The 27,928-nt window shown below is 45.4% G+C and overlaps 1 protein-coding gene across 1 annotated transcript in view; it reads right to left on the reverse strand.

Moving 5' to 3' along the window:
* LOC137342490 (potassium voltage-gated channel subfamily KQT member 4-like) overlaps positions 1-27,928 on the reverse strand; it is a 541,779-nt gene that overhangs the window by 127,205 nt on the left and 386,646 nt on the right. The window contains exon 8 of the mRNA XM_068006381.1: positions 22,399-22,491. Within this exon, the coding sequence (XP_067862482.1) occupies positions 22,399-22,491 (93 nt within the window). The remainder of the gene's footprint in view (positions 1-22,398; positions 22,492-27,928) is intronic.

Genomic DNA, 27,928 nt, shown 5'->3' on the forward strand with positions numbered 1-27,928 from the left:
ACACCAGGCAGTGGAAGAGCATGGCCCACACCAGGCAGTGGAAGAGCATGGCCCACACCAGGCAGTGGAAGAGCATGGCCCACACCAGGCAGTGGAAGAGCATGGCCCACACCAGGCAGTGGAAGAGCATGGCCCACACCAGGCAGTGGAACTGCATGGCCCACACCAGGCAGTGGAACTGCATGGCCCACACCAGGCAGTGGAACTGCATGGCCCACACCAGGCAGTGGAACTGCATGGCCCCCACCAGGCAGTGGAACTGCATGGCCCCCACCAGGCAGTGGAACTGCATGGCCCCCACCAGGCAGTGGAACTGCATGGCCCCCACCAGGCAGTGGAACTGCATGGCCCCCACCAGGCAGTGGAACAGCATGGCCCCCACCAGGCAGTGGAACAGCATGGCCCCCACCAGGCAGTGGAACAGCATGGCCCCCACCAGGCAGTGGAACAGCATGGCCCACACCAGGCAGTGGAACAGCATGGCCCACACCAGGCAGTGGAACAGCATGGCCCACACCTGGCAGTGGAAGAGCATGGTCCACACCAGGCAGTGAAAGAGCATGGCCCCCACCAGGCAGTGGAACAGCATGGCCCACACCTGGCAGTGGAAGAGCATGGTCCACACCAGGCAGTGAAAGAGCATGGCCCCCACCAGGCAGTGGAACAGCATGGCCCACACCTGGCAGTGGAAGTGCATTACCCACGCTTGGCAGTGGAAGAGCATGACCCACACCTGGCAGTGGAAGTGCATTACCCATGCCTGGCAGTGGAAAAGCAGGGCCCACAACTGGTAGTGGAAATGTGGTCCATAACTGGCATTTGATGATAGTGCACGCTTCATGCCTGGAATTCAGTGGGAGTGCACAGTCTTAGCTTGGGCTTAGTGGAGGTACACAGCCTATTCCTGTGGCTTGGCAATTGCCTCCAGAACTGTTACAAATTCCCAACAGCTTGCTAAGTTATATAGGAGGCCAAATAAAGAGTCTGACAGTCATAGCATGGCCGAACTCCCTGTGAATAATGCATAAACAAGGGAAAAAAAACGAAAATACAAATGCATCCTGAAAATTGAGTCATTATTTGGTGGTTTCACTGCATGTATAAAGGACAAACATCCAGGTAGCCTCTGCTATAGGGAAATTAAACAAGGGCAAGAGAAACAAAATTAAATATATAGTACGATTCGAGTTTTTTCCAAGCTCAGCTCCCCTCGGATGAAGGCAGAAGCTTTTACATAATATGCACATTAAATATAGACACAAACAGCAAAAAAAATAGACTCATTGTTTGGAGAGAATTATTTTTATCACCTCTCCTCTCCTGAAAGCACGGACTCACACCAGTGTATGGTTAAATGGGTTTACACCAGTGTATGGTTAAATCAGATCACACCAGTGTATGGTTAAATGGGTTCATACCAGCGTATATTTAAATGAGTTCATACCAGTGTACATTTAAATGGGTTCACACCAGTGTACATTTAAATGAGTTCACACCAGTGTATATTTAAATGGGTTCACACCAGTGTATGGTTAAATGGGTACCGGCAGTTCCTGGGTATCTCCCCCAAAAGGCCAATCTTCAGATGTAACCCCGGCAGTGAAATGCAGCAGGCTATTGATATTACTGACATGCCTGATCTGGCTCTAACCCGACACCAACAGGTTAACACACAGTTTACCGCAGAGCCCACAGGATAGTGATCAGGAACAGGAACTGTGGTTGATATTTCTCCTCCCCAGCCTGGAGGTATTAAAGCCAACTGTAGCTCCCACCAGCTTCCCAGCTATCTCAGCACAGACCAGGGCTTGAATCTGGTAAATTTCTTGTGAGTGTGGCTGAGTACCATGCAGGGGAGAGGTGGGGCCATGCATTTAACATAGATTGTATTTAAAAAGTACATTTTTAAGGCAATAAATAAGAGAATTCTTGAAGTGGTTAAGATAATGAGTCAGTGAGTAATACAGACCAAGAAGGTCTCAGGTTTGTTGTGTACTACAATTGGCTTCAGTGCCATTTGGCTAGCAAAAGAAAAATAATCAGATGAGATCACTGCTCCTGATCACTATCGAAAGTGAGAGTGTAGGGGTGTCAGGTGAGGACAGATCAGGCTCAGCTGTGATGATACCCTGATCAAATTACCCATTCACATTTACTGTCTAACTCCCAAATGGTGAAGTATTGGAGTGCCTGTGGAACCCATAGCCCTGTAAGAGTCAGCACCTTCAGGAGAGGAGAGAACTTGGCAGAAAAAGGAGCAACAAAAAGAACTGCCTCCGGGAAAGAAAATATTTGCTCCTGAAGCAGGAATCCGATCAAAAATGCAATGTTCATGAGGATGCTGCTGTACTTCCTAAGTATATACATATACGTATTTAATATTTTATCAGCCTCTTACTACAAGGAAACTATCAGAATGATTTAAAAGATCCTTTATCATTGCCAATATCTGATGTTCACACTTGTTTCAGTTTGTAAGCTGACAAGTGTGAACATCAGATATTGGCAATGATAAGGGACCTTTTAAATCATTCTGATAGTTTCCTTGTAGTAAGATGAACAGTTATAGTTTCTGACTGGCCCAGCAAGGTGAATTTACCTTCCACCGCTGTCAAACACCCAATAATCCTTCTCTTTTAGTTGGACTCTTGTCATTATTATATAACACCCTGCCTTCTGCCCATAGAATCTATTTGCTTTCTCTCTGGCTTTCCATCTTGTGGTACTTGTACTCAGTTTCAAACAAAGCAAGTGCAAGGTATGGTAACAATTACTAGAACCTGTGGTCAGACCTGTTTTAGGCAAAGGGTCTGTCACCTCCCTCCTTGGTCTCACTAAATCCGCTCCTCCATTTGTCCTTGAGTGTCCCCATCCTACCTAATTCTTCGAGAGATCCAAGAGTCTGTCCATAGAACTAACATTGATTTGGGAGCTTGAATCTTCCTGCGTTCATAAAGGCATGGGACCCAGTTTGTGAACCTGGCCCCTATACAAATGTAGCACCTGGTCTGTATTCTTGGCTCCTATACAAGTGTAGGACCTGATCTATTATCTTGGCCCCAATACATGTGCAGGACCTGATCTGTTATCTTGGCCCCTATACACGTGTAGGACTTGATCTGTTATCTTGGCCCCTATACAAGTATAGGACCTGATCTGTTATCTTGGCCCCAATACACGTGTAGGACCTGATCTGTTATCTTGGCCCCTATACAAGTGTAGGACCTGATCTGTTATCTTGGCCCCTATACACGTGTAGGACCTGATCTGTTATCTTGGCCCCTATACACGTGTAGGACCTGATCTGTTATCTTGGCCCCAATACACATGTAGGACCTGATCTGTTATCTTGGCCCCAATACACGTGTAGGACCTGATCTGTTATCTTGGCCCCAATACAAGTGTAGGACCTGATCTATTATCTTGGCCCCTATACACGTGTAGGCTCTGATCTGTTATCTTGGCCCCTATACACGTGTAGGACCTGATCTACTATCTTGGCCCCTATACATGTGTAGGACCTGATCTGTTATCTTGGCCCCTATACAAGTATAGGACCTGATGTGTTATCTTGGCCCCTATACAAGTATAGGACCTGATCTGTTATCTTGGCCCCAATACACGTGTAGGACCTGATCTGTTATCTTGGCCCCTATACAAGTGTAGGACCTGATCTGTTATCTTGGCCCCTATACACGTGTAGGACCTGATCTGTTATCTTGGCCCCTATACAAGTGTAGGACCTGATCTGTTATCTTGGCCCCTATACAAGTGTAGGACCTGATCTGTTATCTTGGCCCCTATACACGTGTAGGACCTGATCTGTTATCTTGGCCCCAATACACATGTAGGACCTGATCTGTTATCTTGGCCCCTATACAAGTGTAGGACCTGATCTGTTATCTTGGCCCCTATACACGTGTAGGACCTGATCTGTTATCTTGGCCCCAATACACATGTAGGACCTGATCTGTTATCTTGGCCCCTATACAAGTGTAGGACCTGATCTGTTATCTTGGCCCCTATACACGTGTAGGACCTGATCTATTATCTTGGCCCCTATACAAGTATAGGGCCTGATGTGTTATCTTGGCCCCAATACACATGTAGGACCTGATCTGTTATCTTGGCCCCTATACAAGTGTAGGACCTGATCTATTATCTTGGCCCCTATACAAGTATAGGGCCTGATGTGTTATCTTGGCCCCAATACACGTGTAGGACCTGATCTGTTATCTTGGCCCCTATACAAGTGTAGGACCTGATCTATTATCTTGGCCCCTATACACGTGTAGGACCTGATCTGTTATCTTGGCCCCAATACACGTGTAGGACCTGATCTGTTATCTTGGCCCCAATACACGTGTAGGACCTGATCTGTTATCTTGGCCCCTATACAAGTATAGGACCTGATATATTAACTTGGCCCTTTTAAAAGTGTAGGACCAGGTCTGTAATTCCAGCCACTTTATAAGAGTAGAACCAGGTCTGTTATCTTGACCCCCCTATACAGGTATTTTATCCGGTCTGTGATACAGGTGCCTGTACGAATATGGTTTGTGCTCCTGTCATGGAATCTGGTTCATCCCTGGTCCCGATTGGAATCTGAAATATGTGGTGATTCTTGCCCTGTTTTCTCATCCTGTGCTCCCCCTCTCATGTGGTAATCTACGTGACTGGAGTTACTAATGGAGAAGGACACTACCAAACATGTGACATCAACCAATTTCCAGAGATTGATAAAAAGGAACCTTTTGAGTTGGCAGAATTTCCTGGATCTCTGATTTATTGCTAATATTTACAAGGGCAGAAAAAACTATGGGTCATCACAACATTTTGTCAGAATAGTTCTGTCTAATAGAAATCAATCTAAACTGGCTTTTTTATGAAATACAACCCTGTCCTGACTCAGCTATTCAGAAGTTAAGTCTGATATTTTAATACAATTAAAATTTATGATGACATCACATTACATATCACTACCCCTCACAGGTGTCGCTGCACTCTCCAAGGGCAGAGGCCTCCAAAGATGGAGTCCTTCAAGGATGTTAAAATGTCCTGAGTTGGTTTGTGGACTCTTTCATTTACTTCCTTCCTCTACCTATGCTTCTGTCTCATTCCTATAATCACTTCAAAGGTTTTAAAACCAAAGCTTGGAGTCACTTATTCATTGCATCTTTATTAATCTTGTTTTCTTTCTACTCTTTCACCTGGATTTTGACATTTGTTTCCAGGCACCATCATTTGACAGCCATCTCTCACAGCAGTTTTGGTATTGGTGTTGGGCACTCTGAATAATACCAATATAGTTTTGTGTCTTTAATCCTTTCCTTTTAATTCCACTGCCTCCACAATTATTAATGTTTGCTTATGCCCTGTTGCAGTCCTTTCCTTCACTCGCACACTCTAAATATTGTTGATGGCAGAGCGACATCTTCACTGTTCTGATTTGTAATTTCTTTCAGCCACTAGACTATCGATCCCCCTCCCTCAGGAGAAGCAGGTGGTGATTCCAACCATTTCCCTCAGGGGACAAAGGTTGGGATTCCAGCTGTCCAGAATTACTGCACCTACACGGTAGAAGCAGGAGGATTTCAAGTGACAATATCTAGGAGTTTTGAAACGATTCCTAATGTGCGTACAAACTGTATTGGCTGCAATCAACTGCAGTGTTTTGACGTAATGATGGATCTCACTTTGCAAACTCCTCTCTGCAGAAGATATCACTTTGCTCTCTACAGACTATCCTATTGGAGGTTCTACCATCATTATACTTTGATCCTATTCTCTCCTTTCTATTATCTCTTTCCCAAATTTCCCCCCAAGTTCTTCCCATCTCCGCTGAAAGTGCTGATTGATGATGGGTTCATAAAGAGTAAGTAGTTCAGATGTCACTCTGTCCGTTCCAGATGGGTGAAGTGGCAGGAACTGGAACACAGAACATGAAAGACAATGCCACACAACTGATGATGACATCTGATCCCAAACCTGAGATCCAGAGACCAAATCAAATACAATGCGGAATTCAAAAGGGAAAGTTTCATATTGGCCAACAGCTGAACACTATTGGCACTCATGCACAAACTAATCAATGAGCTCAAGTACAGACACAATGACTGATGAAATTGCTATCAAACGGGCAAGAAGGGACAATAAAACAGGGATACTACCTCCTTAGATCAAGCATAATGCAGCAGGACAATGAGAACATATAAGGGACAGCAATGCATGCTGGGGAATAGTACATTTTCCACTTTTGAAACCGATGCATCGAAACTAAGCTCTTCAAATATTAATGTATGCCTGCTTAATCTATTTGTATAAATTCCTTTTTCACTATTCAATGGAGGTGCTCACCAATTTAAAATAAACCAAGTAACATCTCTGTTAAAATAGCAAAATGGAATTTCATATAAACGTCTTATATTCAAAGACCCTAATTTCAATCGTTTCAAACTATTTTCACATCGTTCACCTGACGAAGGGGGAAGCCTCCGAAAGCTTGTGAATTTAAAATAAAATTGCTGGACTATAACTTGGTGTTGTAAAATTGTTTACAATTGTCAACCCCAGTCCATCACCGGCATCTCCACATCCTAATTTCAAGACACCAGGGTAAGCATCAAAATCTCCCGGGGCAGATACAGCAGATCAGGTACGGAGTAAAGCTCCCTCCACACTGTCCCATCAAATACTCCCAAGGGCAGGTACAGCACGGGTTAGATACAGAGTAAAGCTCCCTCTACACTGTCCCATCAAATACTCCCAGGGCAGATACAGCACAGGTTAGATACAGAGTAAACCTCCCTCTACACTGTCCCATCAAACATTTCCAAGTCAGGTACAGTATGATCAGATACAGTGTAAAAGTCCTTCTATACTATGTCATTAGGCAGTGCCAGGTCATTAACAGGTGAAGGCAATTGTTCCTTCAAAGAAGAAATAGAAGAAACCAAATTTTCAACAGTACAAGCTTACCTGTTGAAGGTACTGCTCTCTGTTAAAGTAACACGATGTCCCAAGTCCCTAAAGCTGTGTACAGTGAAACTGAACATTTCCACATCAATAATATTACAAATAGCTCCAAAACATATTTTCCACATGAAGTACTCCAGTGCCAAGGACCAGTGTTCCAGCTATTGATTTGCTAATGGAAAGTGTTGACACTCACTAATCTCTTGTACATACTGCAGAAAATATCTTACCATGGAAACACGTTACAAAAGATTGGAATTTTTAAACTTCTTTTTAAATTTCTTAATTACCCGTTCAATATTTATACTGAATAAGGGTAGGACTGAGCTTGAATTCTCTCATGTGTGGGAATGTCAATGTTGGGGAACAGAATAACTTTTCTGTAGAATGTTTACCCAGCTTTGGTGTGGGTATATATATATATATAGGGTTCAGCTCCCTTTATACTGCTGCATCAGGCATTCCTAGGTCAGTGATAGACAGGTAAGTTACAGGATAAAACTCCATTTACTGTGCCCCATCAAGGTGTGTTAACCCCAATCTCAGAAAAGCACCTTCTACTGGTTTTTCCACTTCCAACACTTGCCTACCTTGTATTCTTTCTGTCACCTTGTGCTAAAATAGAACAGTTTTGTCAAGTGGGCTTTTGCCACTAGAAACTGGGTTGAAACTGTCCCAAATTCATTTCACCCAAGACACGTACATTTGACAGAGAAGGAAGAGAAATCCCTCCCTTTAATTTGACCTGGATTCAAACCCAGTTTCCAGAGGTGAAAGACTCTTGAAGTCCCGAGTAATCCCTGCCTCCCCAGTCTCCTAAATAAAATGAGCAAGGAGCAACGGAAAACAATCTTCTCTTTTGAAACTAACATTAATTAACAGTGAGCATTGTGCAGATGAGCACATACGGTTCATAACAATAGCACACTGCAGCAGATGAAGCCACTAATTCATTGTAAGGAATAAGAGGTGACAACTCAGAAAATGTTGGCACAAAGATGTATTGAGTCTATTCCCTAGTAAAATCAAAATTGAACGGAATACAAGAAGCACTGGGGCTGAGTGTTAAAGATGGGTAAGAATGAATTCTATGCTGATGCACACAAACCTGCTAGAGACCTGCTGTTCCTTCCCACAAATGTTACTGATGGAAGGAAATATGAGAATCATCAATAGATGTTCAAGATGAGAGCACACATTGTCCACTATAATTTTTCTCTTCCTGCTAAATGCCCTACTTCACACATTACTCCCTGGTCTCAGGTGAATTCCTGCCAACAGCACTCAGTAATTGGCCACCAGGAGTTGTGCCAGGAGCTTGACCCCATTTCAGTAGCCTTTGCTTGGTAATGGAGCTTCTAAAGTTATCAACATGTAACACCCATCAGATTTCAACATGTCACAAGTCCCTAAGATATATACAGTGAAACTGAACACTTCCACCTCAGTAGCTCCAAGACATATTTTCCACACAAATTACTCAAATGCCAAGTATTCCAGCTATTGAATTGCTAATGAAAAGTATTGACACTAACTAATCTCCTGTACATATTGCAGAAAAGATCTTACCATGGAAATATTTTGTTTTACAAGCAATTATACCTTGTTAGACTATCTTTTAATTTATTAATACACCTGGCATGTATCTTTATGGGAAAAAAAGGAAAAATAGGGATGGTGCATTTTGTGTAAGGTATGTCAGCGTGGGAGTACAGAATATTACTCCTTTTTTGACAATTATTGTCAGCACTCCAAGCTGAAGTACAGCACGGGTTATATACAGGGCACAACTCCCTCTACACTGCTCCAGTAAGCACTCCAATGTCAGGTGCAGCACGGGTTAGATACAGACTAAAGCTCCCTCTCTACTGTCCCATCAAACACTCCCAGGGCGGGTACATGACAGTTTAGGTACAGAGTGAAGAATCCTCTACCCTGTCTCATCTAACAGTGTCTGATCTAACACTTCCAGGGCAGATACAGCATATGAGTTAGATACAGAGTAAATTCCCTTTACACCGTCCACATGAATCACTCCAAGATCAGGTTCAGTATGCGATAGGTACAGAGTAAAGATTCTTTTACACAGTCTCATCAAGCGCCCCCAGGTCTGGGATAGGACAGAATAGATGCAGAATGAATCTCCTTTTATTCAAGCTGCCTAAGCCCCAACCTCAGAAGGATGCACCCTACAAAATCTTTAACTGGCTTCTCTATTTCCACACCAGCCATCCTGGTGGCTTCCCTTGATGAATCTGACAATAGGACTATTTTATTATAGGAACTTTCACTGAACGGATACAAAGACTGTCTCAAACTCATTTCAGTTTTCAGAGAGAGACTTTCATCCAACAACTTCAACTGGATTGGAACTTAATTTCCAGAGATGAAGGACTGACACTCCAACTGCCTCAATCCTTCAAATATCTTTAATTTTAATTGAGTTAAAAAAAACAACTTGTTTCTCTCTTGGGAGGTATAGACCGACAGATGATGGGTTCTGAACAGACAGAGGCATCATGACAAGAGCACATTTTAGGATATAAAACTGCAAATACAATGTAAGGAATACAAAGTCATAGCTCAGAAAATGTTAGCAGCAAGCTGTAATCAGTCTAGTTTGTAATAACATTGTTATTTAAAAATGAAATCACAATTTAATTAAACACAGCAAACATATTTTTCACTGGGACTGAGAGTTAGACAAACTCTTTGAAATCTGTCCTGATGGACACAAACCTGTCATCCGACTTTTTTTCCTCACTGGTGTTAATGAATGGAAGAATGGAAAGAGAAATGAGGATTAATAAAGTGAAATGGCAACGACAAGAGCACAACTCCTGGGATGAGTGGCTACTTCCTCTCCCCCACTATTTTTGAACTTCTCCCCTACTTTTGTCCCCCACTTCACACATCAGCTCCCATCCAAGAGAGTGACGAGATGACCCTACCCATGTTTGGAGGGACGGGATGTTACCTAGTCACTACATGTATGTGTCACAAAGGACACATCAGTCTGCTGGTTTAATTCCACACAGCCTCCTCCAGTTGGAGAACACGTGAAAATTGTGGCCTTCTCTTGGGCACTTAGCACCTACACTGACAGGAGTAGGTAACCATCTTCACCCAAAATGAGAATCACCTCCAATGGAAGGGCTAAACGTCCAGTGAACAATGATGGAACTACATGGTAAGTATAACTAGCCTATGGTCGAGGAGAGTCAGGAGGTGTATTCATGACAGGATCCTGAAGTAATGCTGGTCATTCTCCTTTGAATTTCCCAACTGAGAAGGAAGGCAGGCAAGCTACTCTCAGACCTCAAAACTAGCTGATTGACATTACCCTTGAGGAAGCTGTCACTCATTACTTGCTCTCCTCCTCAGTGTTCTGCTAAAGACTGGAGCTCATCGTGTAAGCAGCGCACTGGCATTACCAAGATACAGTAAAACACCTCTTTTTGGATACCGCTACCTTAAGACTTACCAAATAAAAGAAATAATGCAGCCCCTTATCCCATGAGCTGACTTTTAGGTTACGGGTGAACAATGAAAACATACAGCCATACCACCCAGAGAGGCATACACACACATACACACACACAAATGTAAGATTTAGTTTGAGGTAAATATATTTGTCACCTACCTCTCCCCCAAATTACAGGGGGGAACATTTAATCTTTGACTTGAATTAAATGCATGTATCCGTGGGGATTCTTCTTGCAATTTTTTGCAGTCTGAATTTCTAAGTCCACCATTGCGCCAACGGCTCAGTGATTCAAGCATAACTGCCAGTTCTCTAGAGTTTGGTTTTAACAAATGAAAATGATCATTCCTTTCTGATGGCAAACATTCTGACTCTCTTAAAGAGACAGTATCTTTCATTTCTTTGCATGGTTTGCATTTCGGTATCCAGGGAAAAGCTGCTCAGGATTTCTGTGTGGGTGAGTCTCCATTTCCTGACATCACCCTCCCTGATCAAGACCCACGGACAGTGAGGAAACTGTGCTGTGAGATGGGCACACCACTCAGCTGTAACTGAGGAGGAAATGCTCCCAGCTCTGGAGGCAGCATTTTCATGTAATTTAGTAGAAGGCCCCATGACCAATATTTTGCTCTAGAGGAGAGGACGTGAAGAATCTCAACAACAATACACATCAGATCCCATCACAGAACTGTGGTGGGGACTACACTCTATCTGTAGGAATAAGCATCTGAACTCAATGTTCTTTCCCCCAATTTTCTTCCCTCCTTTTCTGCAGGTGCTGAATTTTGCTAGGGAAGGGTTCCACCGGTGCCAGCTGCCCTCCAGTACCTCACCCAAGTGGCCAGTCCTCATGTGAAAATCATCAACCACTGAGAGCAACACAACTGAGCCCAATTCTGTTGATACCCAATGCCCTTATACACAGTTTCCAGCAGAGGTCATTGGATCAAGAGCTGGAATCCTGGTTGGTTTTCCCCTTTCCTAGCGCAGGACTTTTTGGCCAGTTGTAGTCCCCTCCCCCGCCCCATGTCATCCCAGCAGATTACCAGAAATGGAACCTGCGATCTTCCTGGAGTCACTCAGTACCACGCTGACTGGCATCCACTGAGCCATTGGGGGAGGGGGGTGGGCTAAAAGGTTAATCTTAAACAAAAAATCTCTGCACAGGTTCAGGAAAATCATTCCATTCCCAGATCACCCTACCAGATCTCTCCAGTTCAGATAAGCAGGATCCATTTGAAATGCAGGCATGTGGAAAAAGTGTTTAGAGCTCCCCAGAGCAGATCTTTCTGTGTACCTCAACATTTCAACAACACAAGTGGAGTCCCTGGTGGTGAAGTATGTTAGCATTAACAATGCCTTATGGCACCAGGCAGAGGAAGCATCAGAGGAAGGTGCAGATTCTACTTTTCTGACCCAAACCTACGATGCAGAGAATAAATTTGAACCAGACCAACAAAATCCAACAATTACTGCTGGTGAACGAGTGGGCAGTCGTTGATGGGCATTACCAATCGGATCTGAGCATATAAGGAAAGCAGGCAAGACTATGGACACTGAAAAGAGAATCTCATCCATCTCCAGCCTTCAGCCGCACGCAGGCCTGGTGACACTGTGGGTCAGGTGGGCTTTCTGCATCACAGAACGGACTTGCACCTGTCTTTTCTTACATGGGTAATTTTTGGTCATGCTGAATTATTCGTAGGTGCTTCCAAATGTATCTCCCCACAAGAGGGGAGGGGAAATTGGATTAATGAGCCATCGCAGACTGGTCATGTACGCCTACTAGTGGCTAGCTATAGAGTGGCACAGTTAAGAGTTCTGGAAAGAAGTGGTCTTGCTGTCCTGTCAAGGCCTGGGACTGGGGGGAATTGGGACAAGGAAAGAATAATTGAGAGGCCTAAGAAAGGAAAAGCAGTATGCAGTACCCTTGTGATTCAGGGGATTCTCTTCTACCGACAAGTGAGAATTCTTATGGTGTCAAGCAATTGTAACAGGGTTGGAAGCATCCTGACAGGCTGAACGAGATGAGTTGAGTTCAACAGTTTTTAATTCTAATTCTGAAGCAGCTCTCACCCAAAGTTTGCAGAATCCAGCAAGAAGATACTGTAACTTTAATCCGTAAAAAAAGAAACAAAAAATATAAACTGAATTATTAGCTTGTCAGATTGTGCGGTTTATGTGAGCACGTCAGTGAAAGCATTCATAGTGAGTAGTGCTTGTTTGGTGCTTTACAAAGCGTTTGGTGAAGTAGAGCCGACAGGTAGGAGACAAATACTATTTGACCTTTGTGAGGTGATCTAATTTGAGTAATGGCATCTTCCCTGTTTTCCCAGAACAGTTTTTATCTTGGAAAAACAAGGGAAGGAGCCAATAGATCATAAATTAACTTCCAATCATGCAGTAAAATGAGCACAGCCACAAGGTGAGGTGGAAAAAGAGGTATAGAGAGAGAGAGAGGTGATTAAGAGAGACAGAATGGGGACATTGAAGTTGATAAGTCCAGGAGTGATCTCACAAAGACAAAATTAAGTTCCATGTGAAATGATTTTAACTTGCATACCTCCTCCCCACCCCCAAACCTCTCCCTCACCCAAAATAACTATCGGAGCCCACTGGCAATATGAGATCACCCCTAACTTGCTTCAGTTCTTAAGTCTTATTATGGAAGTATTCACTGCAACACTAGATTTGGGCATTGCACAAGATGGTGCTATCCACCCTTCTCAGTAAGTCAATCACTCTTTTACTCATTGCTTTTACAGGCCAAGATATTTAATCCGGGGGAAGAAGAGATAGACTATTTGAGCTAACTATAAGATATGGTAAAGGGAAAGAAGAGACATGCTCCTTCAACCAATTTTGAAATCGTAGCTGCCTGCTGGGGTACATTTATACAGATACTCCACTACCAAGTAAGCTCTAGAGATCAGATGTTTGTCCCTTGTAGTCAACCATATGCATTTTTGGACATTTGGCTGGGTTGAATTCTCTCCAATCATCAATCTCAATGTTGGAAAAAGTGGTTCCTTCCTCATGCTCTTGGCCAAAGTTTGGCCAACAGGTGCAATCTAGGGAACAAGCCCCCAAAATATAAGACTAGTGAATGGTTCCACTAGACACAGGCATTATCCCTCTCCCTGGGGAATGGAAAGGGAAGTGGTCATCAAATCATGCCTTTGTACAATTAAGATTGATATTCAGACCACTAAAAGTGACAGCTATAATAATGTCACACATACCACTGCTGAATGGACCCTGAAGCAAGTTTAAAGAGGCTCTACAGAAAAATCAAAGCTAATGGGGAGAGTAAAGGTAGTTGGGGAATAGGGGGAGAGTGAGAAGGGGTGCAGAAAAGTAATAAAAGGACTTTCAGTTGAATAATAGAAGGATTCAGGAGGAGCTTCTCATGCAGCAAAGGCTGGGACTGAAAGGAGAAAAAAAGTTTATTCACACTGAGCATGTAACACAGGAGAAAGTCGAGGAGACAGTAACACTAGGTAATTGCTGGGATGGAGCTATGCAGGTAGCACAATGCAGCAAAGCCCTAATACAGTCCTACAAGGTGAGCATTAGATCTAGCTCCAAAGCCCAATTATAGCTTTGAATTAGAAGTATTTTCCATTTAAACCACATGACCACTCAAAAATATACAAGAACTTTTTATTTCCAGTTGTTCCAGAACTTCAAAGAAAATTGCAACATCATTATAGATTCCTCTATAAATTTTGTGACAATTGTTGATAGTTACATTCTTATGTAAATCAAAGAAGCACTCAGCTCAGGGGCGTCCTAACAGTGGTCCCAGGCCACATGCAACCCCTGAGCCCTGGCATTCTAGCCCCGGAGACTCAGAAATTCGGTCTATTTGTACCTATATTTCTTATTTGCTGGTTTACCCTGCTTGAATTTTGTGGGTCTGGTGGATTGGAAAGGGCTATTCTTATTGCTGTTGCTTTATTGGTGGATAAAACCTGAATCTGAACATTAACATCTGTTAATGCTAGCAACTTGAGATAGATACAAATTAATGGTAACATGAATTTAAACCTTATATCTGGCCCTTAAAGGCAAAAAGCATGGACACCCTGATCTAAATCTATTCTGTTAGGTCTATGTTCAAAAATTAATGCGGTTTTATATTTTCGTCTGTGTGGTCAGAGTGACACACACGTTTTTTTTTCATTCGTTCATGGGATGTGGGCGTCGCTAGCTGTGAAGACCTGTAACAAGTACTAACTTTCTTTTAGAGTTGGAGACATCTATACTGTACCAGATATATTTAGCATCATTATTATTTTGACAGATTGCCCAATTCAGACACCTAGAATCCTTCCTATAGCATCTAATTAGACTGACAACAATCCATTGAAGGATTTTGCCACAGGATCTGGTACCAAGCAACAGTTTTTGCTGCACTATGTGTAAAGAATGTGGCTCCTAATTTCCTCTGATGCTAAAACGTAATCTGGGTAGGGATGGGAGTTGAGATGGGATCCAGTTACGCTGATGCCCTGCTCCATTTTTAACACATCAGCATTTCCGCCCGCCCACAAATGGGAAAGTGTACTATGATGCCATGCAAGGGAGGAAGTTTGGTCATATTGTTTAATTCCCAACCCTTGAGCTCTGGCAAAGCTGGGCATAAGGGACGCCTGTATGTCACTGGCAGTCATTGATGCTAAGGGCATCTGGGTGATTAAAAATTTAAAAGGCCAGGGTTTCCCTACTGCAATTGATCCCTTAAAGCTTCCACCCCCTCCCCCCACCAAGAGGTAGGTGCCGAGGGGCTCCATAAATGGGCGCCTATTAGAAATATTTAAATGCAGCAGATCCCAGGAACTGGGACAGGGCAAGGGGCACAACTATTGGGTCCTGCTCTGCCATTCTTACGGCAGTGGAGCAGGACGAGAGGAAATTCGCCGCCAACTGTACAAATCACAGGATTCCACAGGGAAGATCCTTAGTCCTCAGAGAACATTTAGGCCCTGAAATTTCTGAAGCCGGAAAGGGTGGAAAGACTGATTTCTGCTAAGGGGTCCAGCAATTTCAACATGGGATTCCACTCCCTTTTGTTGGCCTTTAAATTCCAGTAGGGGCACATGGGCAGATCTTCTGCCCAACCCCTCACTTTGAGGGGTTCGTATCTTGGAAGAGTTCCACCCAGGGTACCTCCTGATAGACCCAAAGGAACCTGCATCTGCTGAAGGCAGGGCGAAGGCATAAGTTTCATTGTGGGTCCAGTGAATGCCCCAAACCTTTACTAGAGTAAGGTAATTCATCCCAGATTGAGGCTATTGAATCTTCGGAGTAAAGCAATGCCAAAGGAGATCGATTACCTACTCTGGAGGCAGTGTGGCTCCACTGGGAGCAAAGAGTTTTTTTTTCAATTTTTTTCCCTTAGCTCAGAAGGGCCTGGCGGATGTGGGCCACTTTATCTTATGGCAGGTTTATGGGGGCAGACCCAATGAAGCGCCCTTGCAGGCACGATGCTCTCACTCCAGTTATATAACTGCATCTCCGACTTGGGCCTAGGGCAAGTAGGGTTCTGCTCCACTGCACTTGAGCCTACAGGCAGATCCTAGGAATTTTGGGTCCTTCATTTTTAGCTTAGGGCGAGCATAGAAATATTGGGTGGATGGGGCCTTGATATCCTCTCCTCGCCCGAGGGTGCTGATTCTTGCTGGAGAATGTTTTCATGGGCAATGCCAGCCCTCTACTTACTTTCCCAAATGGCCATTCTTCATGTGAGCCTAGTGAGCAAATGTTAACATGTTATTTGACCAAGCAGTGGGGAAAGGGGAATGATAATCAAGCCCAGAAGGCCCAAGCTGCTTATATGCTATGCAATCAATGGCAGCCTCTACATCCTAAAGAATAAAGCCTACAAATAAGCTGTGTGATCATTTTAAGTAGGCTAACACGTTGTTAAAATAACAAAATAACTTTTTCCAACAAGAAGTGTTTGTCCATGATTCATCCCATGGGAATATCACAATCACAGGGCTGGATTGGTATATTTATTTGTGGTTCTGGCATCTGAAAAGGCTGCAGGCGAGACTAGCGAGGATGATTGATTTGTTTATGAATGTGAATACTGGGAATTGGGAAAACAGGCTTTGAAACCCAACGTTTTGCAGAAAAAGAGCAGCCATGGTCACAATTGTTGCTGCGGAGGAACTCCAGCTGTAAATTAAATCCCAGAACTCTTAGAATGATTATGGGCTCAATTTTGAAAAGGAGCCGGGAAGGGGGTGGGGGGGTCAATTTGAGGTTGGGAAACCCATTAGTACAGGTTTCCCGGACTTCCTTACGATTTTGACTTAAGGACGTCTTTTATTTCTTTTGTCGGTTTCCTGTCCGACTAGCCGGCTGATCCACAGGCTGGTCTCAGTCAGAAGGGAGACCAGCCAGGAAGAGGATGTCTGCAGGTAAGTCTTTGTTTGCATTGGGAGGGGGGGGAAACGGGGGGCATAGGTGGGCAATGGGCATAGGTGGGCACGAGGGTCGCGAGTCATGGGGGATTGGACCGGGGGTCAGTCACGAGGTGGGGGGGGAGCAGGATTGGGGTCATCGCTGGGGTCCGCGATTGTTGAGGGGTCGGAGGATCGGGGTTGGGGTCCGCAATCGGGCGGGGGTAGTGCAAGTAGGTTTCTTGGGCCTGGGGGAAGCACTCCTGCTCCTCCAGGCCCACAAGCTGTGTCTTGCAGTCTCGGCCTTCTTGCCTCCTTTCACGAGGCATAAAACAGAAGGCCCGGGAATCCTGGTCCCCCCCAGGGTTGAAATGGGGAATTAGTTAAAAATGGAGGCCTGAAGCCTCCTTGAAAGGTTTTAAGGCCCGACCCGCCTCCTGGGAGCAGGTTGGCTGCCCGCCCCTCATCCCGCCCCGGTGAAAACCGGAAATGGGCGGGTTGGAGGCCGGTCTGAAATGGTGGCAATTTTCAATGCCCCCCGCCCCCCCCCCCCCCCAAACCCACCTGTTTTTTACTTTTAAAATCGAGCCCAATATCTGATTGTTTAATTTTCCAGTTGCATTTTTCTTGGGGGGGGGGGGGGGGGGGGCGGTTGGGGGCTGGGGGAAGTCGTGGGGAGGGGTGTCGGCCGATCGCGGGGTATTTAAAAGGTAAGCTTGGTGAGCAGCAGGGAAGCACTTCTGCTCCTTCGGGCTCACAAGCAGTGCAATAAAGGCACTAACCTCATGGATACGGCCCTTCTCGCTGGAGGATTTTCCAGGAAGTGACATTTCCAGGAAGTGGTATTACGTCACCGATCATTTACGTGGAAGTGTCATCACAGTGTTAATTTTACTTGCCGCAATTCCCACGGCCTGGGAAACCCGTGCTGGAGGCATTAAATTCTAATGCCTGTTAAATTCAATATCGCCTTATTAACATGTGATAATCACCTAAATTGCTCTGAAAAGCTCCTACCCACCCGTACTAATTATCAACCCGTCTCAGGTGAGTAGGTTACTCGCATGCAGCCAAACGTGCTTCCGTTAAACCCGGAAGTGGTCGCTTGGAGCCAGGTTGCGGTTGCGCTGCAAAATTCTATTATTTTAGCTTCCCACCCGCCCCCAACCCACCTGATCTTGGAGGTTAAAATTCTCCCATCAGTGTGCAATGTTCTACACCTGTGTGGAAATAACACTGAACCAAACAAACCCAATCCCTCCACTGTCAATCCATAGCCTAGGTAATCACATATAAAATCCTACCTCTCCATCCACCCCTGAGTAGTCATGGGTGCTTCATGGAAAATATATGAACAAAATATAGTTAAAAAATAATCACTTTTTTTTAACACAATACCAGGGCAACAAGGGGTGGGGAGGCTAACATTATGACACAGGCTGTTGCTGTCTCTTATACAAGGCCTTCAATTACCAGTGAGTATGACAGTAATATAATAGCAAAATGCACAACAAAGAGAAAGTAACCTTTATTCTTGGTCTACTGTCAGCTATGAGTCACATACAGCAAATATTAAACATATTAGAAGTATTTTTTTTAAAGTTTGCAAGCTGTGTAATACCTCAGCGGCTTTATACACTGAGTAGCTGAGCCATACAGAATAGGAGGACCCCAGGTTCCATCAGTTAACTGATCCCAGCCAGGGCAGCAGTAACGGCATAACAATAAGCCTCAGTACTCTTGGATCAGAGAGCGGAAAAATGGCCAGGGTTGCCCTGCTCCTCATCACCCCACCCTCCAGTGACTTCTGCAGGAAGTGCAGGGGTGTGGACATCATAGGACAGAATTGCACTCAGCTGTGATGCCCTCTACTATTAAACAGCCTGCTGACACTCACTTTCAAGTATCACACATTATTAATGGTCACTTGGGCAAAGTACTGGCTTGTGACTGGCATTTGTGGCACACCAGCAATAAGCCAATAAGCAATAAGTAAAAGGAAAAGATGCAGGAGCACCATGGAACTAGAGCAACAATCTTTCTTTCCACATTTCTCCCCTATTCTCCTGAGGGTGCTGATTCATGCTAGGGTACGCTTCCACTAGCAGCCACCTGCAACCTTGCTAAAGTGACAATTCTACATGTGTGAGTCCAGAGAATGAGCATTGACAGGCCATCTGACCCTGGGAGTATGCACAGTCAAGCCCAGTTTATTCTCCCTTGACATCCACACAGGTGCACCCCCAGCAGTGGTTACTGCACAATGATGAAGAGTGGAAAATCTAACTGATTCCCCCCCCGCCCCCGGGGCCCGGAGGTCAGCAATAGATCTTTTCAAGTACACATCGGGGGGGGGGGGAGGGGGGAAGATCGCGCGGGGGGGAGGGGGGAAGATCGCGGGGGGGAGGGGGGAAGATCGCGGGGGGGAGGGGGGAAGATCGCGGGGGGGGAGGGGGGAAGATCGCGGGGGGGAGGGGGGAAGATCGGGGGCGGGAGGGGAGATCGGGGGCGAGAAGGGGAGATCGGGGGCGAGAAGGGGAGATCGGGGGCGAGAAGGGGAGATCGGGGGCGAGAAGGGGAGATCGGGGGGAGAAGGGAAGATCGGGAGGGTGAAGCGGGGGACATCAGAGCCGGAGACATCGGAGCAGGTTTCAAAGGTAGGTGCATTTAGTATTTTCACTTCCTTGCATGGTTTTTTATTTAATTTATTTAGTTTCTTTCTCCCTGATCTGGCCCTTCACGCCTGGTTTCACCATTTGTATTGGCAAATTGCTGCGTTCTGAACATTGAGTTTAAACTGAATGGGGGTAATTTTGACTTTGTACAATATTGTAAAACCGGTGATATCGGAGCAGCTGCCCGTTACACATTGCACCCGATTTTCATTTCCATCCAATGTTTCCCATGTAGCTCCATGGTATGCATCTAAGCTGCCTGGAGGACAAAAAGATGGACACTCTGGCTTAGAAATCGGTTTCACCAGGCGTGAATCAGAAGCGGTGGGCAAGCCGCCCAGGTAAGTTAAAAATTTCATAAGCTTCATTTTAGCACCCGCTATCGGGTGCGTTCCTGGCAGGGGGGCTCCGAAAATCGGGGAATCCCGGAGCGGGTTTGGAGCCCGGCTCCAACCCGCCCACTTCCAGGTTCCCCACAGACGCGCCTGCGTGCGCGCGCAGCCCCCGCATGTGGGAATCCCGCAGGCAATTAAAGCCAGCGGGATGCCACTTAAAAGTATTTACTTAGGTATTTCAGGTCATTAACTGACCTGATTAAGTGAATATGTGAGGAGGGGTGGGATTTTATAGACAACTGGGACTATTTCCCATACTGGGGGAAACACTCCCAGTTCAAATGGACATGTTGCAGCTGTCAGTCTGTGGCAGCTGCAAAGGTCCATTTGACAGGGGGCGGGGGGCAGGGGAGACCCTCACTCATTGCAGGAGGCCACTCTGTCGCTTGGGACAAAGTTTGGCCTCCACCACCCTCCTCCTGACAACCAAATTCACCAACTTGCACACTTACCCCGGGTCCAGAGACATGTACCTACCTTGCGGACCCCCTCAGATGTACATCTTCCGGATGGGGGCCGCCGTAGCTGCAGTCATGACCTCCTCGGAGGGCAAACAGCATCACCAGCCTCGCCGTCCACCTCTGACACGTGGAGCTCCACAACAGAGTGCTGTGACACATCCACCTGCACAATAGGAGGGAGGGCAACCGCAGAGAGAGATGCGTCGCAGAGGGCACTACCCTCACCACAGGGTCCACAGACCGAGGCTCAGCTTCCTGGACCTCTCTGAGCAGCAGTGCACACGGAGGCTCAGAGTCACTCGACATGTAGTCGTGGACATCTGCAGCCTCCTTCATGCCGAGCTGCTCCCGGTTGGCCCGAGCACCACCTTCTTACCTGTCGCTGTCAAAGTCACCACTGCCCTCAACAACTTCTCCTCCGCATCCTTCCAGGGTGCCACCGGGGACATCGCCGACGTCTCTCAGTCGTCTGCACAAAAGAGCCCTGCAAATACAACTACACCCACTCTGCAGTGACACAATGGGTGGCATCAGGTGTGGGTCTTCATTGTGATCCTCAGGAAAGGGCATTATTGCACAAACCAGACAAGATTCGCAAAGACGTGGCAGTAGTGGTGCCAATATAATATGTAATGTGAGTTGGTCAGAAATTAAATATGGATAAAAACCATGACAAACCCTCAAACACCCTTGTGCATCCCCTTCATGCTCACGACAAGTTTGCCTTACGCTTCCTACTGCACATATGTGATGCATGCCCTGTGGCTGCAGCACAGGTAGTGGCAGGTTGAGTGAAGCTGACTGTGAAAGAGATGCATGAGAGGGTGAGTATGTGATAGAGCCATGAGATTGTATGAGGATTGGGTTGAGTGGTAATGGCGGGATGAGTACTGGCGAGGTGAGTAAGTGCAGGTAAGATGAGGATGAGCTTTGAGTGGGTATGAGGGGTGATGTGACAGAGTAGTGTTGGCAGTGCAGAAGGAGATGTGGGGTGGGGGCGGTGATGTGGCAGATGGAGTGTAGGGGAATGAGTAAGTGTACTCACTTTGGCTGACCTACTGGGGTCACTGGAGTGCCTCCTGCACTGTATGCAGGTGGGCGATATGTTGGTGGTGCAAGTGACCTCCTCTGCCACCTCGAGCTAGGCCTTCCTGGTGGCAGAGGCAGGCCGCTTCCTCCCGCCCGCCGGGGGGGGAAGATCTCTGGCCTCCCCCTCCTCCTCACCCCATCTAATGATACCTGGAGTGAGGCATCGTTAAACTGGGAGCAGCCTTCCCCCTGGGCTGCTCCATGCTGTAATTTTTTCTATTTGTTGCAGCATCTGTCAGTGGAGGACTGCCTCTTTAAATAGAGCTCCTCCAGCTGACAGAGCTCACTGCGCATGCGCAGCCCGCCCGACGCGCAGATCAGCAGTGGGGAACCCAGAAGACCAGGTAAGTGGATTCAATTAGGCTGCGATTGCGTGGGGGGCAGACTGATTTCGCCGTGGATAACCCCCCGCCGCGAACCCGCAGCCCTGGTAACATCGAGCCCCATCTGTCACAGGTAAAGTGCCTTAAGTACCTCAATGAGGTACATTTGGCTCTTTAACAGTCGCCGGCGGGACTTCCAGTTTCGGGTTGCCTGCGGGCACACAGATGGGTCCCTGGGAAACTCGGAAACTGGCGGGTTGGAGCCGGCCTCCGAACCCGAACGGGGTTTGCGCGATTTTCGGAGCCCCCCCACACATTTGCCTCCTAAAATCACCCCCATAAACTCAAATAAAAATACTCCTGGAATTTTCAGGTTATATATATCAGCAAGCAAGTTCTGTAAGAGTTCATAGTGTGCTGTTAATCCTGTAGGATCTCAAGGGCTGCCCGGCAGACCAATTAAACAGGTGCTTTCTCTTCATTGGAAGCGGCATAGATTAGACAAAGAGAGAAGATTGAAGTCAGGTAGATATTGAAAGGCAGGTCGATACAAAGTACTGTTACTTTAGTGGTGTGTGGGTACATGCCTGAACGAAGGTAGAACACTGTCATAGTAATACCAGGTGGCCGTCAGGTAAGGCCGACTCACATCTGTAGAGTAGAGACGCCAAGCAGCCTGGGTAAATAAAAACAGAGAAAGACACACACCAACAGATCAAACCATCTAACAGGACAGGACAAGAGAAAGCAAAATAAAAAGTGGCACATAAACAGCACGTAAGGTAATGGGAATTTTATCTGGATAGGAATGTTACAGCTGAAATCAGCATTGCCTTTTTGGGTGTGAAAAAAACAGTAAATACAATTGTTGGTATTTGTGAAATAACACTCACCAATCTGTAGCCCTTTGTGGAAACCCCAGAATTCATTTCAAATCTGTGATTGAAGGGGCTCAGATTCTTGGCATGAGTGCAGCGAATGGTGCATACTCACGCTAAATGGGCTGCAAGGACTTTCTTTTTTTAAAACTAAATAGCGTCTCCACCTAAACTTTCCCTTCTTGTCAAGACAACAACACTTTTTGGGGTAATGTTCCAGGGGTGCCGGACACCCTGCCATCTTGCCTAAGTGCCTGTTCGTCATGTGTGAGTGCTGGAAGACTGTTCTACCATGGAACGTGTCACATTTCAGCCTAATCGTGTCCTTACTCAATGTCCACACAGAGGCCCTTTCCAGCAGAGGTCGTAGCAGAATCATCAGGAGTGGAAACCACTGCTCAATTTCCCCTTCTATAACCCAGGGACAGTTAAGCCAATCATACTGCCCTTACTACCATCCTAGCTGAGACCTTCCTGAGTTTTTATAGATAAGAATCATACTGGACTATGCACCCAACCACTGATAGGCTTTTAAAATCATCTCTATAATAGGGCTCTCCAAGCAACCCTGTGTATCCTCTATTTCATCAGCCACAAAGAGGAATTCCTACACGAGGTGATGACTGCAAGAGGATTCACCCATGACCACAAGGCCTGACCAGCTCTACATATGATTCCATGTCCTTTTTCTCTAAGGCTTTGTTAGCTTTTAATATTTTGGTAAATGGATGCATCTTGTGTTAATGCCAATAATGTAAATGCTCACCACAACAGTTTCAGTAGATTCCCCCCCCCCCCAGTTTAGGTTCCACCAGGAGCTGCGCTTCTCCAGGGCTTCAGCACGTAATATAGGCTGACACCGTGCAGTAGTGAGAGAGTACTGCATTGTCAGAGTGCCGACCTTCATTTGGATGTTAAGTCAAGGCCCTTTCTGCCTGTTCAGGTCGATGTTAAAGATTTCATGGTACTTTTTTGAAGAAGAGCAAGGAATTCTCCCAGTGTCCTGGCCTACATCCCTCTCTCGACTAGCGACACCAAGAAACAGTATAAACTAGCTAATTACGTCACTGCTATTTGAAGACCTTATCAGTGTGAGTTAGGCACAAAGTATAGCCCCCTTTACACTGCCCCATCAAACACTCCCAGGGCAGATACAGCACGGGTTAGATACACCACCACTTTTAAAAATTTAAATTAAATCCACTAAGTTCCTCTCCTTGATTTATTTTTAGTTTTCCTCGTACCTCTGGTATTTTATCTTCTTCCTTTACTGTGAAGACCGATACAACGTAATTATTTAGCAAGCCTGCCATTTCCTTATTTTCAATTACAACATCACCTACGTCTGTCTTTAAGTGGCCCACATTACCCTTAGTTCTGACGAAAGGTCTTCGACCTGAAACGTTAACTCGGTTTCTTTCTCCACAGATGCTGCCTGACTTGCTGAGCTACTCCAGCATTTTCTGTTTTTATTACCCATAGCCACACTCTTTCTCTTAATATACCTGTAAAAACTTTTAGTGTTATCCTTGATATCCCTCGTAAGTCTCTTCTTGTATTCTCTTTTTGCAACCCGTACCACTTTATTTGTGTCCCTTTGCTATTCTTTATACCTCTCCACTGTTCTTTACATTTGTCATGATGTGGAGATGCCGGTGATGGACTGGGGTTGACAATTGTAAACAATTTTACAACACCAAGTTATAGTCCAGCAATTTTATTTTAAATTCACAAGCTTTCGGAGGCTACTTGGTGTTGTAAAATTGTTTACACTTTACATTTGTGTAAGCCCTTTCTTTTGTTGTCCAAGGTTGTTTAATTACACAAGTAGAGCTCTTGTCCTTTAAGGGTATACACAGGTCTTCTATTGTACCAAATACTTTTTTGAACACCTCCCACTGCTCATCGGTAGTTTTACCCGTTAATAGTTCCACCCAGTTTACTGTGGTCAATTTTTGTCTCATTCCTTCAAAGTCCACCGTACCTAAATTTCAAACCTTGGTTTCTGACTCACCCGTCTCCCTCTCAGACCTAATATTGAATTCAATCATGTTATTTCTGGCTCATTACTCAACACTAAAGTTGAATAAATAGATCCATTAAGGTTACAGTAACACTGGCGAGACCAGACTTGGAGACTCCACCCACATTTGGTCACCCTAAGTACAAAAAGACATTGGGAACAATGATGGGACTGTAATTTAATTTTCTGAGCTGGGATCAGAGTTGAGGGAGCAATATCTGTTCTCAAAATAAGACTTGGGGTGGAGACATGATGCAAGCTTTTAAAACTGTGAAGGAGATCAGTGGAATGAATACTGAACAGGGCTATATATGAACAAGAGAGTGAGAGACATAATTACAAACAAACCTTGAACTAAAAACAATTAAAAATAACTACTTAAGATGCAGTCAAATGAGGTATGGTTTAAGCATTCAAAGAGGAAATGGACAAATTCCTGATTCCAAGAGAGAGTTCAGGGAATATGAGTTTGGTGATGAGGCAGAAAGGAGATGAAGGTGATTAAAGTGGACCCTCAGTGTGAGTCTGTGATGCTGTGCATTAGACCTCTGCCCTTCTAACGTTCGTATTCATGTGTAAAGTGACACTGTGGAGATTTATTACATGAACTGTGGCCTCCTGTTGTTGACCTGAAGAGCATCAGTTCAAAGAATCAGTACAAATTCAGAGAGGGGGCTCCCAACCTTTTAAGAGGATTTGCCTCAGTCCAAGCCAAAGCTGTGATCATATGCTGCTGCAATTTTTCTTATTTTAAGAAACCTAGACGAATGGCAAGCATAAAAGTCACTTTTCTATACAAAGTGAGTCAATAGCAACGTCACTATTCTATACAATAGTAGTGAATGACAGGAGTCCGATCACTATTCTATAGAATAGGAGTGAATAGCAGGAATCCGGTCACTATTCCATACAATGGGAGTGAATGACAGGGATCCAGTCACTATTCTATACAATAGGAGTGAATGACAATTGTAATTTCTTTAGTATTAACGATCAACGTGAGCTTAGGATACAGAGCTAAATTGGTCTCTTTTATTAAAGTGCTGAGCTCATTCCCTGGTACAATGCAATCGATTATTCGTTCTTATTATTTAATCATAGGTTTGGTTACTGTCTGAAACACTACTTCATTTTTTGTGGGCCTTTGCAGTTTCTACCAATCGCTGGCAGTAGCACAGGACTATCCATTGCCATTGATGTGCTGAAGACAGTGATTGGTTGGCACCCCATCTGTGTTACATTGCTTTGTCAGATGATTCTCAAGCAGATCTAATTGCCTTGCAATCATCCAAGTACTCTGGTTTCACTGTGACTGAATCCTGAATAATCAATGAAGGAAATCTGCCTGAACAGCGGCACAGAATTCAAGGTAGGCAGGGCGACTGAACAAAATCATGGGTGAGCATACGAGCAGAAGGGTGGGAAAGTACCACCGGGTCCATCAAGCCTGCCCCATCAGACATGGTGATAGTATTGACTCACCCCCTAATCATGAAATCTCCTGGGAGAGGCAAAAAACAGAGAAAACAACCTTGCAGCCAATTCAGAAAAAACTCTGGGAAATTTTTCTGATTCCCTAAGGCATCAGGCAAAGCTATGATAGGCCATAACTCCTGACAATCAGAAGTAACGAGCAACTTAACTGGATATATCGCTCAGGAATCTGACACATTTGTTTTTAAACGACAATAGTGAACCCATACCCAGGTAGCCTTTCCAGAGAGTTTAAGATCTTGAGCCATCCTTATGATCTTGCCCTGAACATGGCTGACCACACCATCCTCCTCCAAGACCTTTCCTCCACTGTCCAGCTCAATGAGATTGCCTTTGCTTGGTTCCACTCTTAGCTATCTGATTGTAGTCACAGCATCTCCAACAATAGCTTCTACTCCAGCCCCCGCACCATTACCTCTGGAATCCCCCAAAAGCTGAGCTTTAGCCCCCTCCTCTTCCTCATCTGCATGCTGCCCCTTGGTGACATCATCCGAAGACATGGAGCTTCCACATGTACACTGACAATACCCAGCTCTATTTCTCTACCATCTCTCTCGACCCCTCCACTGCCTCTGTGTTGTCAGACTGCTTGTCTGATATCAAGAGTTGTATGAGCCACATTTTCCTTCAGTTAAACACTGGGAAGACTGAAAACGTTTTCAAACACCATACCCTCCCCACCCCCTCCCTGGCCATTGTCTGAGGTTGAACCAGACTGATCAAAATCTTGACGACCTATCCAGTCCCTAGCAGAGCTTGTGAATCCATATACTCTCCACCACAAAGTCCACCAAACAAAAATTAAAATACTGTAGATGCTGGAAATCTGAAATAAAAACAGAAAATGCTGGAAACACTCAGAAAGTCAGACAGCATCTGTTAAAAAAAGGAAAATTGTTGACACTTCGGGCATAACACTTCATCAGAACTGGAAGATATATAAGAGCTATGCCTGGAACGTCAAAATTTTTCCTTTCTTTACAGATGCTACAAAGACTACTTACTTTCACCTCTGTACCTGCTTCAGCCCATCTGCCGCTGACATTCTATGGGCTCAATTTTGAAATGGTGGCGGGTTCGCAGCGGGGGGGGGGGGGGGGTGGAGGTGCGCGTGGCAAATCCAAATTTAAAAAAAACTTAGCTTTTCCGACACAATCGCGATGTAAATGATGGTGATTAAAGCTGTTTCTGGGTTTTTGCGCCGGGCAGCCAGCTGACAGGAGTTGCAACGCCGAGGGGGTGAGGGAGAGAAAGAGATGCATCATCCACGCTGGAACAGAGAGTGGAGGGCGCTGAAGATCGTTGGGGGGGCGCCAGAGGGGAAGATCGGGAAGGGTGGTGAAGGGGAAGATCAGGGGAGAGGGGGAGGAGGGGGGAGATCGGGGGCAGGGGAAGGGGAAGATGAGGGGGTGATGGAGATTGGGGTTGAGAGGGGGATCGAGGGGGAGAGAGGGAGATCGGAAAGGGAGTCATCGGGGACAGAGAGGGACATTGGAGATGGAGAATCGGGGAGAGAGGGGGACATCAGACATTGGTGCAGGTGACATCAGTGGAAAGGTAGGTTTATTTTGTTTTTTTTAAACTTTGTGCAATGGTTTTTTATTTAATTTATTTAGTTTACTTTAGTTTACTTTTGTCTGATCCAGCCCTTCACGCCTGGTTTCACCAGGCGTGAATCGGAAGCCGTGGGAAAGCCACCCCGGTAAGTTTAAAATTGT

This window comes from Heptranchias perlo, chromosome 26, assembly GCF_035084215.1.
Source record: "Heptranchias perlo isolate sHepPer1 chromosome 26, sHepPer1.hap1, whole genome shotgun sequence".
NCBI lineage: Eukaryota > Metazoa > Chordata > Chondrichthyes > Hexanchiformes > Hexanchidae > Heptranchias > Heptranchias perlo.